Raw genomic sequence first — 15,985 nt, 5'->3', positions numbered from 1 at the left:
CTTCCAACACTGCTCAAGTTTAAACTGGGTTGTTGGAGATAACTTGGATTCATAATCTGAGGGTGATCATATCCTGGTTAGTGATGTGTGCAGTTGTGTATTGTAAGCATTAGGATTATTGCTTCATTGTCTAGCAAAGATCCCCAGAATGAACATCGGTGGCTATGCAGAGACCAACAATAAGCTCCACACACTTATGCAAATGAGTTTAATAGAACAATCAAAAATAACATCTGCTATGGTTGCTGTCCAGTCATGAGCAGGGATCCACGCTAATTGCAAATATATTTACAGAGTGTGTTCATGATCCCTTTGGTTTATCCTCAACTTTCATCCCGTCATGCAGAATCCTGACAGCTCTCTACGTGTCCTGGTTACATTATCTCCACCTTTAAATGTCCTTAAGTACATCCTGCTGCCCAAAGGCTCTGACATGTTCCTCAACATTGACACAGTCGAATAGTTAAATCCTCACTCGGCCTGGTCTGCCAGGTCACTCTGCTCAAAGTACCTACAGGAAGGACAAAGGGAAATAAGCATGTGTTTAGCACGCAAGTATATCTGATAGTAATATTTAATTTAAATAACATGTTGGTGTTTTCAAACTATGTGTAGACTAGGCCTTACACTCTTTGTATTTGATTTATTATATGACCAAAGGCAGACAGCCTGATGTATTCAATGTCATATGGACTGACAGAATAAACTACCCAGGACACAGTGCTCGTTACCTGGCAACAAGACAGACGAGTAGGTTAAGGGCAGGAAGTTTCTCATCCTCCCCACTCTCCTGTGGAATCAGAAAAAGTGATGCTGTGAGAAGACATTTAAAAAGTCTTACAGCCCCCAGGAAGTGTGCCGGCCGTTGCAGCAAGTCCGTGACATCATTTGGCCTAGAAAGACTTCTTCCCATCGACTTACATTGAAAAAAAAAAACAGATTTATTCAGTGTGGACCCTTAAATAGCCTTTATTCACATCACTAGGTCCTAGAAGTTGTATAATCCAGAGTTACTTTGTCTGTCCATTCATGAGACTGGCCATGTGGATTTGAGGCGGAGCTTAAGAAAAACACATGCCGTTGGTCCAGATTATTTATTTTCTCACTAGTCAAGCGATTCTTTTCTTCATGTGCCCTAAGAAACATGTATATGAATGAACAGGGCCTCGAACACTGTATCCAGCTGTCTTCCTACAGAAATAACAATGTACTAATAAACCGATCACTCCGAGTTATCCCTTCCTTCCTGTATTTAGCTCCAAAGAAAAAATTAGGGGGAAAAGGCAACTTGTATATTTCCACTTGAATTCACAGGAAAGACCTCTGAGGACGGCAGCATTACAGTCTCAGCAAGGGAATCGTACCAGCGCACTGCGGAGTTGAGCACACCTCCTGGCCAGCTGTCGGATGCAAGAGTGGGCTTCAGGCAGCAGGGGCTTCTCCAGGCAGGCCAGCAGAGCGTACAGCCAGCGACCCTGTCACACACACACACACACACACACACACACACACACACACACACACACACACACACACACACACACACACACACACACACACACACACACACACACACACACACACACACACACACACACACACACACACACACACACACACACACACACACACACACACACACACACACACACACACACACACACACACACACACACACACACACACACACACACACGTTTTGTTAAAGTCACCTTTCATATTTTAATCGTGGAAGGGGCTGCAAACTAAAACAAGTCTTTAATCCCCACATTCAGAAAACTAGTGCTCATTGCTGCTTTACCACGGTTAGAATAATTTTGCAATGGGGCTGTGTCCTACAATAGCATTTCAGGGAGGCCAAATGATATTATGGAGGTTGGAAGGAGAGGGTAATACTAAGAAAAAAGTCTAAAATTCCCAGATGAAAAAAACGAATTAACTAGAAATAAAATCACAAGATAAATACAATTAATTGAGATTATAGTCGTATCCATTTTGAACTGAATTTCAACATCCTGTCTTTGTCCAACTTAATAGCTGAGTGCAGTGTAAATTGGAATAAAAAAGGTGCCAGTACTCTAAATCAGCAACAAGTATTTCGCACAAAGTCATAGTATATCCTATAATGCTGGTGGGTTTGTCTCTTTACTGTATATTTTAGAAAGGCTCACTGTACTTAAACAAAATGACTCAGGGTGCATCTGAGATTAGAGGGGGTGCAGTGGTAAAGTGCTATTTTTATAAGTGGGGAGTGGACCTGACACCCTCTAGTCTAGGGGGGTCCGGGGGCATGTTCCCCCGGGAACATTTTTTTTTAAATATTGAAGTTAGATGCATCAATCTGGTGCACTTTGAGAGCAAAATGAAGAGATATATGGATACCTCTCAACATCCATAATGAAACAACTGTAAACAGATTTACTTTTTCTTTATGGATATAAAAGAAAGTAAAGCTTGACTCCTACTGGCTGGTTAAATGACTCCTCGTCCCTGAGGCCACTACCAGTTTTTTGTGCCATTTTGCTGGATTTATTTGTCAATAGCGTTGCTGCACAAAGTGATAGCCCTCTAGTTTAAATCTACTACCCAAAAAGAAACATATGGAGATGGGTTACTATTTAAACAAAATTGCAAATCTATTTGGGAACAGTGGGGCCGGGCCTCAAATCCTATAGGGGGGTCCGGGGGCATGCTCCCCCGGTAAGATTTGTTTTTAAATGTTGGACTTAAATGCATCAATCTGGTGCATTTTGAGGGGGAAATAAAGAGACTACACCCATATGAAACAAAAATGTATACATTTAAATAATCATAAAATCATAAGTACATGGCCATAACCAATAACATACAATATCCAATATGAAAAAACATTGAAACTTGTTTATTTATTTGTTTTTGGTTCATTTATAGTTGTGAGTGTGTCTGGGCTCCTGAATCGGCCTCTCCTGTCTCCCTCCTCTCCCCCCTGCTCCTCTTTGAGGCAACAGCAAAGACTAGTTTTAGCTCTCAACAAGTTTATCTTACCTTTTTTCACCTAGTTAACATTTTGTTTGTATTATTCATGCATATTTTACTAATCACTACCCCCTCAAATGGAAATATGTGTTTACATAGATGGTGACCGAACCGTTTGAGACCCACTGAGATAACTTAAACTAAGTTAACTATCTAAAGACTCAAGAGAGTAATTTACCTCACCAGAGCTGTAGTTATCAGCCTCTCAGTCTGACAGCAAAGGACTCTCCCTCCACCTTGTTGTTGAAAAAGCTCCTTATATCCGTTAGCGGAGCTAGCTAGCACCAGATGCTAACAACAATACACGTAACCGGAGCGCGCGCTTTCTCGCTCGCTCGCGCCACACATACGTCACCAACACACACCCTCCCGAGCTTGAATGACACACAGAGACCAATCGAGGGCATTAGTATGATCTGTATGAAAGTGGCAATGTCGGCAGGCCACGTCATGTAGACAGCCAGTCACCCTCTGTGAGGCAGAGTCAGACCCACATTTGCGCTGCGTTGCGTTTACAATATATACGTATATTGCCGGCGGCTGAGTACCGGCATTTTACTGAGTACCGGCACCTTGCCGGTACTCAGTAAGAAGTGCCGGTACTACATGGGTAAAAATCAGAAGTGCCGGTACTGCGTACCGGTGAGTACCGGCCCAATTCAAGCACTGGCTGAGTGTTAACTTAATCAAAGACACTCTATAAGAATTGAGCACGGTTTTCAATTTACAACATTGCAATACGATCACAGCTTTGGACATGCGGATTTGGCAAACAATTAAAAAGCAGTGACTAACTAAACTCACCAACTGTGGAGCGAAGTCATTTTCCTCAAACCAGCCGACTAGAGTTTCCAACACCATCAGCACCGTGGACTGCAGACAAGAGGAAACTATTAATCAGACGGTCAAAGTGTTTCAGAATGAAATGTTCACAGAGAGTTACTGACCTGGTTCAGCCTGCTGACTATCGTGAGGAAGGGAGGGAAGCCCACCTGAGCACAGACACATGCTTTCATTATTATCTTTTAATACACTGCGTAGTTGAAAACTCGCCAATTTTGATTGCTAATTTTAAGTTTGCTCTTTTTTGCCAGTAGATGGTGGCTATTGTGATCTTTTAATCTGTGAAGCACTTTAAATCGCCACGTGCTGAAAAGTGCTATATACAGTGGGGCAAAAAAGTATTTATTCAGCCACCAATTGTGCAAATTCTCCCACTTAAAAAGATGAGAGGCCTGTAATTTTCATCCTAGGTATACCTCAACTATGAGAGACAAAATGAGAAGGAAAAAAAACCCAGAAAATCACATTGTCTGATTTTTAAAGAATTAATTAGCAAATTATGGTGGAAAATAAGTATTTGGTCAATAACAAAAGTTCATCTCAATACTTTGCTATATACCCTTTGTTGGCAATGACAGAGGTCAAACGTTTTCTGTAAGTCTTCACAAGGTTTTTACACACTGTTGCTGGTATTTTGGCCCATTCCTCCATGCAGATCTCCTCTAGAGCAGTGATGTTTTGGGGCTGTCGCTGGGCAACACGGACTTTCAACTCCCTCCAAAGATTTTCTATGGGGTTGAGATCTGGAGACTGGCTAAGCCACTCCAGGACCTTGAAATGCTTCTTACGAAACCACTCCTTCGTTGCCCGGGCGGTGTGTTTGGGATCATTGTCATGCTGAAAGACCCAGCCACGTTTCATCTTCAATGCCCTTGCTGATGGAAGGAGGTTGTCACTCAAAATCTCACTATACATGGCCCGATTCATTATTTCCTTTACACAGATCAGTCGTCCTGGTCCCTTTGCAGAAAAACAGCCCCAAAGCATGATGTTTCCACCCCCATGTTTCACAGTAGGTATGGTGTTCTTTGGATGCAACTCAGCATTCTTTCTCCTCCAAACACGTCTAGTTGAGTTTTTACCAAAAGGTTCATTTTTGGTTTCATCTGACCATATGACATTCTCCCAATCCTCTTCTGGATCATCTAAATGCTCTCTAGCAAACTTCAGACAGGCCTGGACATGTACTGGCTTAAGCAGGCGGAGGGGGACACGTCTGGCACTGCAGGATTTGAGGCCCTGGCGGCGTAGTGTGTTACTGATGGTAGCCTTTTTTACTTTGGTCCCAGCTCTCTGCAGGTCATTGACTAGGTCCCCCCGTTTGGTTCTGGGATTTTTGCTCACCGTTCTTGTGATCATTTTGACCCCACGGGGTGAGATCTTGCGTGGAGCCCCAGATCGAGGGAGATTATCAGTGGTCTTGTATGTCTTCCATTTTCTAATAATTGCTCCCACAGTTGAGTAGCTGCTTACCTATTGCAGATTCAGTCTTCCCAGCCTGGTGCAGGTCTACAATTTTGTTTCTGATGTCCTTTGACAGCTCTTTGGTCTTGGCCATAGTGGAGTTTGGAGTGTGACTGTTTGAGGTTGTGGACAGGTGTCTTTTATACTGATAACGAGTTCAAACAGGTGCCATTAATACAGTTAACAAGTGGAGGACAGAGGAGGCTCTTTAAGAAGAAGTTACAGGTCTGTGAGAGCCAGAAATCTTGTTTATTTGTTGGTGACCAAATACTTATTTTCCACCATAATTTGCAAATAAATTCTTTATAAATCAGACAATGTGATTTTCTGGATTTTTTCTTCTCATTCTGTCTCTCATAGTTGAGGTATACCTAGGATGAAAATTACAGGCTTCTCTCATCTTTTTAAGTGGGAGAACTTGCACAATTTGTGGCTGACTAAATACTTTTTTGCCCCACTGTAAATAAAATGCCTTGCCTTGCTAAGGAGGACACTCTGATCAATGTGCAGTCATATCAATCAGCAGAAAGAAGTCTGATAAATGTAACATGAGCGGGGGCCAAAGAAACACATTTGTTTTCTTCCGTCGGAAGCAATGCGATAATTTTTAGATCAAAAGAAGTAGTAGATCAGTAATAGGTATCTGTTTTAGAAGTGGGATATTTATATATTTTTTGCATTATTGACCGGCTCGCTGCACATTGTCGCTTATTAGCAACATGCTTTTAAATAATAAACAATGTAACTGTTATTTCTTTAGATCAAGCTTTAGGATACAGTCCTACTACTTTACTTTAAAAGGCATAGCTAACAGTTTTACAGATTTTTGAAGGCTGTTCTTCAAACTCCATGAGTTGTAATGCTTTGTAAGGTATATGCAGGAATCCTCAAGTCAAATGTGATACCTTTTAAGACCTTTTTTAAGACCCTTTCCATACATTTTAAGACCTCAGCGCCACTTTGAGTTTTAACCGGTTACATTGGCGACACACTTTACCTCAACTACCTACTATATACAGTATTGATTGTCCTTCCTCCTGATGTTCCAACCATTTGGACGCAGACTTACATTTCCCCATAACGATGTTGTTAAACAACCGGCGTAAACGGACCTTCGCGCGCTATCAAGCAGTGAGCGTGCGATGTCCTGTTCAGATGACGTTAAATCCAACGGGATGCCATAAATAAACTACACAGAATAACACTACACACCTACGCAATGATTACATTCAGGCAGACTGTAGAATACAACCTCTTTGGATGATTTATATACTTATTGAAAACAAGCTACAAAATGTAATACCTTGGAAAATGCCATTTAATACTTTTTAATAGCCTTAATTTTCACTAAATTGATTTATCAACTTTTAATACTTTTTAAGACCACGCGGACACCCTGTTGTAAGAAATTCTGTAAGCTAAATAACAATAGTTCATTTATCTTTTTCTTATCACTATAATACAACCTTGCTGTAGTCCAGTGCCGGCTCTGCTTCAGCTGCTTCTGTCCGGCTGGATGAAGTGCCCAGATAGAGCGTCTCTCCAAAACAAAACTTCTTCCAGCCCTCCTCGTCTGTTATATCCGGCTGGACCACACACAGAAAATGTATTTATAACAAATGCTAAATCTCTTAATCAGTTTGCACCATCGTATATTTAAGATCCTCTTCACCATCTCCACGTTGTCGTCCAGAGTGTTGCTGCTCCAATGATTCCTGTTCTTTGCAATGCTCTAAGGGCAAAAGGCAGAAGTGACGTATTTATGTCATAGAACTTTTTTTCTTAATATCTTAAGCTTGTGTTAACCATAGGGCTGTGCAATTAATCGGATTTTAATCTCGATTACGATTTTGGCTTGCAACGATTACAAAAACAACGTAATCGAAATAAAACAATTGTTATTATTTTATTTTTATTTATTTTATTTTTTTATACTTAAAGTTCAGGGTAATCAACTGTTAAAAACATATTGTTCACATTTTTTCATCGTTTTTTAATAATCGTGATATCAATTATTGACCAAAAGAAAATCGTGATTATGATTTTTGCCATAATCGAGCAGCCCTAGTTAACCACAGACCTTATTTCAGGCATCTAACCACAAACATGTTCAATAAAAACGTTGACTTCTAGACGAGGAAATCATGCTCATTCCTGGGTTTTAGGACGCATGCCTGAGCCATTATTTTTGTCATCCTCTGATATGGACCAAACCTTTCCAGCATTGCTTTTTATATATTTTATGGACTTGAGTAAAAAAAGGAAGACCAGGTTGTTTTAGTTCACCTGTCTGACATCTGAAAAGTTACTGACTTGGTGCTGCTGCCAACTGAGGCTGGGGCAGAACCCCACCGGAGCAGCATGGCACCCCGCCACCTGAGAGACAGAAACACCAGGAACAGTCAGACAATAGAAGGAATTGATACATTTTATATATTCTCATACAAGCTAGCATTACCCATGTGTCCCTGTTTGCTCATTTTACACTTTATGTGGGCAGTCTACTTCTAGTAAAACAATTATTGGAATTGCATATTTTAAAAACAACCATTCATCAATGTATTATTTATTTTTACCTTAACCAAAGCTACATTTAAACAGAGACAAATTGCATTAGAATTATTATTTATTGCACTTTATGTTGAGGTTTTTGTGTTTGTGTACTTTTACTCACAGAGGCATTAATTGTTTGTTTCTTCTTCAGTTTCTTGGGGTCAATCTGAGCCACCACCACCTCTGGACACTGTGACGCCTCCAACCTGGAGAAAAGCAAAAACATTGGTATTTCATTAAAATATAAATACTTTCTAAAAATATAGGTTATTAAATGTTGCTATTTTCCCTCAACAGGTACTTTTTCTAAATCTTGATCAAGTGGAGTGAGTAGGCATGATAAAATAAATAATAAAAGTATACTGTGGTTTATATATTATATTATTTCATCACCTGTCAAAAAATGTTGTTTTATCATATCGAAGTTAAACGCCTCCAAGGTTCAAATGTAAATAATAGTACTACAATTTTGTTTTGTTTGACTAAATTAATCTATTTGCAGTAACACTAATACGATGTAACAAAATGACTGTGAAATCAATGGTGTTCCACAGGAAAAAGGAGGAAGAGCAAGTAGCCCACAGTAGCCTACTTCATTCAAGTAACTGGTTCTAGTGACGCACTTCGTAATAAACACAAACATAGTGAATACATACGAAGAAATGCACTTTAACAGCCATGTTGTCTTATTTGCAAGTTGAGTATTTTTCAACCAAGGGTAGAAATGGAAGCATGAAAACAATATTCATTGTACTGGCTTTCGAAACATCACGTGCCCTCTACTATCCACCATGTTTACAGTGTTTCCGGTGCCAGTATCAGTGTAATAGCGTAGCACTGATACTGCACTATCATTAAGGTTTAAAGGGGAGTGTGTCTCTGTTCAGAGGGCGACTTACTGGACCTGTCGGAGGTATTCCCTGGGGTTTCTTGGGGGTCCTTTCAGGTCCAGTTCTTCTCCACTGGCTCCAAACTCAACGGGCAGCAGCCTCGGCATTAACTCCTCTACGTCAGACTTCATTTTTAAGCTAATACCTTACAACAACCTTAATGTAAACTGTCGCCAACTGCGAATGAAACGCCAACTTGCAACAGAAAACGACCAAAACAATGAACTTTTCACAGGTGTTGAAAAGTGCTCTCCAACTAGATGGCCATCTTGGTTGGTTTGACACGCGGAGTGATGACGCCGTATTTGCGCGCGGCGTTTGTTGTCATGGTGATGAACGCTATACGTGTTGACATATTTTTAGATAAAGGCTGAAGTCCATAAAACACACGTTAAACTTTCCAAAACGCTGTCGCCATCTTTGTTTATTTATTTCACGGTGAAATGCCAATATAGATGATCTTCTCTAACATTGAACTGAAATAAAACCAAATAAAAACCTTTGACCGGTGACCAAGCAGCAGCTGGATGTTAATGATTATCCCAACGTTGGCCTTATATCTTATCTCAGCTCTCCCATTTACTATTGAGTCTTCATGACAGCAGCAGCTTAGAGGCAATGTCCACATGGACATATTCTCTTGATACGCTCCTATTAAACCATTAACTATGGCTGTTTCAAAGGCCAACAGTATTATGTGGTGTACAGGCATAGTGTTTGTGATTTTACCTCACTTGAATCTGGGAATGTTGTCCGACTACAAGATCTGTGGAGACTCTGAATGTGAAAGTAAGTGTCCATTTGCTAATATATCCTTAAAGTTGATGATGGTCCACTATACAGTTTTCTAAACTATTTAATTATGATAATACCGTTATTATTTCGGTTGTCATTTAGTGCTTTGTTTATCTATTCTTTGCACACAGCATTAAACTGCATGAGACCACTCTTAAAATTCAGGGAAATTCACAAATAAATACAACAAAACAAATAATGACAATAAGAAGTATGCACAAAACCATACCATTACAGGAAATATTTAATTAAATCTTTTACTATCTCAATCACTGATGAGTGTGTCTGTGTGTGTGTGTGTGTGTGTGTGTGTGTGTGTGTGTGTGTGTGTGTGTGTGTGTGTGTGTGTGTGTGTGTGTGTGTGTGTGTGTGTGTTTGTCTAGGCCTGATGAGTAGAGTGCAGGCCATCAAGGACCACCGTGGTAAGGACTGTCGTTTCCTTAGCTTTAGACGAGGAGACACCATCTTTGTTTACCACAAACTGACTGGAAGAAGGAACGAGTTCTGGGCCGGCAGTGTGAGTCTGATATATCCCCTCTTCTCTCTTTAGGCCTTAACACACACACACAACTCAAGCCCTCATCTCAGGTTGTAGGTTAACGAGATTAGTCGTGATTACAATACAGATACTAGGTTCTCTGATTGGATCTCACACTCCAGTTCATTGATATAATTATATAATGATGTACTTAACAGACAGAATGAGTAGATAAATCACCACTTCTTTTTTATCTTTTATTTTGAAAACCCCTTTACTTAGGCTATCCCCCTGTAAGAGAACAGTCTTTTTTGTAATGTATTAAGATAACGTTTATTTTTCCTTAACGAGTTGATATCAATTATCAAGTGGATAATATAATCCACAAAGACCAATGCAAAAGTACCACTTTAAAATGTATGTTTACTAGTGATTTGCACATACGTTTCTTGAAAATAAGTCCATCCTCATGAGAAAAGCTTTAAAAATGATGAATCGACTAAAGAAATCTTAGTCGATAAAGTGCCCAATAAGGGGAAACCCCAGAAAAAAGTGTTTCCTTATCTGTTTTTCCTGTCCTTCTAATGACTATGTGCCGTTTATTCAATTCCTCTACAATGCTGCCTTGGCTTTACACAACTGCTTACTTTTGATTTCAGATTGACAAACAGTTTGGCTATTTCCCAAAGGATGCAGTGCAAGAGGAGCAGGTTTATGCTACTAAGGAGAACCTAGTGGAAACACAGGTAAACAGGCATTGATTTCAGTAAACTGATATATGGTATATTATTTACCCTGAGTAAGTAGTTTTTGAATCTTCAAGATGAAACCGAATTCCTTATTTCCTTTCTTCATTCAGGACTCTGATTTCTTCTGTATGGATGAGTATGGTTACCCACTTGACTCTAGTCATCTGGACAGTGAGGAGGAGGATGTTGATCAGAACATACTAAACCAGGAGTCTGAAAGCACCCAAACCACACCATACAACGATGACACAAACACGGAAAGTCCTTCAACACCTGCAGTTTTTTCTACAGGATTTCCAATCTCAGCAGAGGAAGAGGACGAAAATAAAAACGCTGGGGATGCTGGCGATGCCGGGACTCAAGAGGAAGTACAGGAGCCTCCAGGAACTCTGAAGGAACAAGGTGGGTCTGAACCCTCTTACTGGCTGGGTCCTTCAGTGACAGGATGGTTAGGTCTAGCTAAAGAGGAAGAAGAAACTGGCATTTTGGTTGAAGGAGAGAACAAAAAAGAGACAAAGGAGATGCAGGCCGATGCTTCTGTTGCTTCTTCTGTGACAGGATGGCTGGGGTTGGGAGGAGAACCTATTGATGATGCTCAGGAAAGTAGAGAAGAAGACAAGAAGACTGATCATTCTTTCACTTCAACCATGTCTGGGTGGCTTGGTTTTGGAGGGGAGGAAAAAACCGATCCCTCCACAGAAAAAGAGCGAGAAGAAGAGCCAGCAGATATGTTCAGAAGTAGACGGATGTCTCTGGACCTAGAAGGTAGCCAGTCACATGAAGAAGAGAAGGAAGAAATGGGGACATTGGGTTGGCTAGGACATGGACTCTCAAACACGCTGGGGTTTGGTCGGACTGATCAAGAGTCAGAAAAAGAGGCAACACATGAAAAAAAGGATAGGGGGGTAATCAAGGAGGAGGAACAACCGGTGTCAGATTCTTGGTTGAATATGGGGATTGGGGACATTTTAGGCTACAGGAAAGAGGAGAGTGAAGTGGATGAGAGTGAAGAAGGTAGGTTCAAGGAGACAGAAGAGAACCAAACTTTAGACCAAGAGAATGTGGATACCAGTCAATCTCAAGGTGAACTGACAGGTGAGGTAAGAACAGAACCTAGCAGTGAATCAAAGGTTGAAGAAACTCCAAAAGACCAAAATTATGGCAGTAATTCTATTTATATGGGTACTTTAGACAGTAAGTATAGTGTCTTACCTGAAGATGCAGAATCCAAGGTTGATGTAAAAGATATTTCTCCAAAGACTATAAATGGTAAAGATCATCAGATGCCCAAATCAATAGAAAAAGGGGGTGAGGATAGCAACAGAGAGTCAGGAGAAGATTTCAGAGCTAAAAGTGAAACTGATCAGGATTTTTTAACACAACCTAACCTCACTTTAGGGCCTGACTCAAGATTTTTGGAATTAAATTCGAATGCTGCAGGACAATCTGTAGGCGAGGCTGAGAAGGGCACAACAAAGGGTGTCCTCGAGGAAGGGGTCAAGGTACCGATTCAGATCATAAACACGGAAGCATCCACCAATATGGTCGGGGCACATAGTCATGAAAGTGAAAGGAATATCGCAGAGATGGAGGTACTTGATGATTCTGATTCTATGATTAATAATAACACAGAAACCAAGAGGGAGTTGCACCCTTTGGAGAGCAGCTCTCAGGACATTGAGTCATCCCATTCTAGAAATAGCGGTAGTGACACTCTGTATGAAAATGCCTCAGATATTGAGAGAAGAACGTTATCCACAAGTGAGAGCACAACACAGATGGAAAACAATGCAGGTCAGGACTCTCCAAGTTTGCCACAGGAACAATCACAAAGTGATGGCGATTCACATGAATTAAAGGAAGAGGAAAAACAGCAGGAAGTGGTGGAAATAAATGAACAGGGCAAACAAGAGGAAGCAAAAGAGATACAGAAAGAAGGGAGCCAACGGGAAGTGGAGGAGATACAGAATAAGGAGAAACATCAGGAAGTAAAGGAGACAAAAGAAGAGAGGAAACAGGAGGAAGTGAAGGACATAAAGGATGATTCGGAACAACAGGAAGTGAATGAGATACAGGAAGAGGAAGAACAGCAACAAGTGAAGAAGATAAAGGTAGAGGGGAAACAGGAGGAAGTGAAAGAGATACAGGAGGAAGGGAAACAGGATGAAGTAGAGGAAAAAAAGGAAAAGGAAGAACAGGAGGAAGTGAAACAGGAGGAAGTGAAGGAGATACAGGAAGAGGGAATACAGGAGCAAGTGAAGGAGATACAGAAAGAGGGAATACAGGAGGAAGTGAAGGAGATACAGAAAGAGGGAATACAGGAGGAAGTGAAGGAGATACAGAAAGAGGGAATACAGGAGGAAGTGAAGGAGATACAGGAAGAGGGAATACAGGAGGAAGTGAAGGAGATACAGAAAGAGGGAATACAGGAGGAAGTGAAGGAGATACAGGAAGAAGGGAAACAGGATGAAGTGAAGGAGATACAGGAAGAGGGAATACAGGAGGAAGTGAATGAGATACAGGAAGAAGGGAAACGGGAGGAAGTGAAGGAGATACAGGAAGAGGAAATACAGGAGGAAGTGAATGAGATAAAGGAGGAAGGGAAACGGGAGGAAGTGAAGGAGATACAGGAACAGGGAATACAGGAGGAAGTGAAGGAGATACAGGAAGAAGGGAAACGGGAGGAAGTGAAGGAGATACAGGAAGAGGGAATACGGGAGGAAGTGAAGGAGATACAGGAAGAAGGGAAACGGGAAGAAGTGAAGGAGATACAGGAAGAGGGAATACAGGAGGAAGTGAAGGAGATACAGGAAGAAGGGAAACGGGAGGAAGTGAAGGAGATACAGGAAGAGGGAATATGGGAGGAAGTGAAAGAGATACAGAAAGAAGGGAAACAGGAGGAAGCAGAGGGAAAAAAAGGAGAGGAAGAACAGCAACCAGTGAAGGAGATAAAGCATGAGGGCAAACACAAGGAAATGAAGGAGATAGAGGACAAGGAGAAACAGGAGAATTTTAAGGAGATAAAAGAAGAGGCCAACCCGAAAGAGGAGGAGTTAGAGGAAAAGGCAAAGCAGTGGGAGGAAGAGGAAATGAAGGAAGAGGAGGAACTGGATGAGATGCAGGATAAGAATATAGAGGAGTTCAAAAAAGATGAGAAGCAGCAAGAGATCGAGGTAGAGGAGGAAAAACACAAAGAACTGGAATGGTCAAAAGAAGATAAAGAAAGAGAGGAGTTAGAGAAGATGGAAGGAGTTAAGGAAATAGAAAAGAAAGAGGTTGAACAAACAGTACAGTCTCAATTTAAGGTTGAGATTGAAAACAATGTCCAATTTTTACCTGACACTGAAAGAGACAATGAGAGTCCAGAGAATGTGGAGGGCGACATAAGGAAAAAAGAAGAAGAGGGGAGCCTCAAATGTCCAAACAATCTTAGTCCTCAAGCTGGTCAATACGGATTTGTGAGGGCCAAAGATGGAGGTGATTCTCCGAACACATTGGGGTTTGTTCGGACCGATAAGGATTCAGAGCAAGAGACTACACCTGAAAAAGAGGATAGGGAGTTAATCACAGAGGAGGAACAACCAGTGTCAGATTCTTGGTTGAATATGGGGATTGGAGACATTTTAGGCTTTAGGAAAGACGAGAGTCAAATTGATGAGAGTGCAGAAGGTAGGTTCAAGGAGATAGAAGATAAAACAACTTTAAAACAAGAGAATACCAGTCAATCTCACGGCGAACTGACAGATGCGAACGAATCAAAGGTTGAAGAAACTCCAAAAGACCAAAATGATGGCAGTAATTCTATTTATATGGGTACTTTAGACAGTAAGTATAGTGTCTTACCTGAAGATGCAGAATCCAAGGTTGATGTAAAAGATATTTCTCCAAAGACTATAAATGGTCCATTTCATCAGATGTCCAAATCAATAGAAAACGGGGAGGAGGACAGCAACGGAGAGTCAGGAGAAGATTTCAGAGCTAAAAACGACACTGATCTGGACTTTCGGACTCAACCTGACCTCACTTTAGGGCCTGACTCAAGTTTTGTGGAGTTCAATATAAACGGCATTCAAGAAGGATTTGGGAGGGCCGAAGATGGAGGTGATTCTGCAGATAAGTTGAGCCAAATAAATGAAGGGGCAATCGACAATTATCCTGACAATTATAAAAAATTAGCTGATAGGACAAGAGTGAGTCTAAAGGTACCATTCGAAGGCATAGTGAGAGATGACGATGGAATGCAGGAGAAGGGGGAAAGGGATGATAATAGGAATGGAAAGCAGAATGAGGCAGAAAACATTGATCTGCTCGATTTAGGTGAAAGTGGCCAAAGCTGGGAGGAGAGGGAGATAAACGTGAAGCTTAATAATATACAGGGGAACATTTTAGATGGCAATGCATTTGGTTCTGAAGACAGCAAAGACGGAGGAATCGAGTTTCCAGATGTCGTAAACCGGGATATAATATCTGAACAAACTCTTCCGTCTGATAGTCAGAATCAAAAGGAAGCAGAGACCGGAAGTGGCGGAGCATTTGGACTTTTCAAAAATGCCTTTAGTTTTTTTAGCAAAACCCCCGTTGCCGAAACCAAAGAATCCAAAGAATCTACCCCAAATTTGGATTCCAACACAGGTGAGACATCTGAGGAACCAGCATCTCTTACCCTTGATCAAGAACTGGAATCAACCACTGATTCGAATCAGGTGCAAGAGTTGCTTTCTTCCATCACTATGCCACAGCAGCAACTTCAGCCTTCTCTTACCTCTTCAGATACATCGCTTCCGTCCCCAGAAAGCCACCTTCAAAGAAAAACCCTCACCAAATTGTACAAGAACCTCCACGCCCACATGAGCGACGACGAGACGACTATCCTCGTGGAACTCTTTGGGCCAAATAAGCTGCAGTTCTTGGATTACATTTTAGGAAGCTTGGGAACCGTGAACGATGACCCGGACAATGATGAATCCATATTGCTGGATATAGAAATACTTTTGCTTTATCACAGAGAGGCACTGGTCGCTCCTAGCATGAGGCTCGCGGATGCACCTCAGGAGGATAAAGAAAAGACCAAAGCTCTCATCGCACTTCAGAAACTAGAAATGCTTCTGGAAAGAGTGAGAGAGACTTTAAAATCAGGTGAATCAGCAGCATCAAGTATTGTATGGCTACATGTCCTTAAAGATCAATAATTACATCCG

The 15,985-nt window shown here is 41.2% G+C and overlaps 2 protein-coding genes across 3 annotated transcripts in view; one reads left to right on the top strand and one right to left on the bottom strand.

Moving 5' to 3' along the window:
• Positions 1-194: 194 nt before the first annotated feature.
• On the bottom strand, positions 195-9,046 carry gemin2 (gem (nuclear organelle) associated protein 2). Its single transcript, XM_079692215.1, has 10 exons — positions 8,775-9,046; positions 7,997-8,081; positions 7,609-7,698; positions 6,995-7,054; positions 6,789-6,908; positions 3,963-4,007; positions 3,820-3,888; positions 1,365-1,475; positions 732-790; positions 195-511 (listed from the first exon to the last, which is right to left on the bottom strand). Exons 1-10 carry the CDS (start codon positions 8,894-8,896, stop codon positions 472-474), a joined length of 801 nt encoding a protein of 266 aa, XP_079548341.1. The 5' UTR covers positions 8,897-9,046; the 3' UTR covers positions 195-471.
• The window catches only part of mia2 (MIA SH3 domain ER export factor 2), a 38,574-nt gene continuing 30,310 nt past the window's right edge, over positions 7,722-15,985 (top strand). The window contains exons 1-4 of one of the 2 annotated variants that reach the window (XM_079692212.1): positions 7,722-8,103; positions 9,944-10,077; positions 10,698-10,784; positions 10,898-15,923. In XM_079692212.1, coding sequence (XP_079548338.1) covers positions 9,949-10,077; positions 10,698-10,784; positions 10,898-15,923 — 5,242 coding nt within the window. In that variant the 5' untranslated portion in view covers positions 7,722-8,103; positions 9,944-9,948. Of the gene's footprint in view, positions 8,104-9,206; positions 9,555-9,943; positions 10,078-10,697; positions 10,785-10,897; positions 15,924-15,985 lie in introns of those variants that run through there. The other variant, XM_079692211.1, reaches the window with a different exon arrangement.

This window comes from Notothenia rossii (genome assembly GCF_949606895.1).
Source record: "Notothenia rossii genome assembly, chromosome: 7".
Lineage (NCBI taxonomy): Eukaryota > Metazoa > Chordata > Actinopteri > Perciformes > Nototheniidae > Notothenia > Notothenia rossii.
Note: the sequence above shows the minus strand (reverse complement) of the source record. Positions and strands in the feature narration are given on the sequence as shown.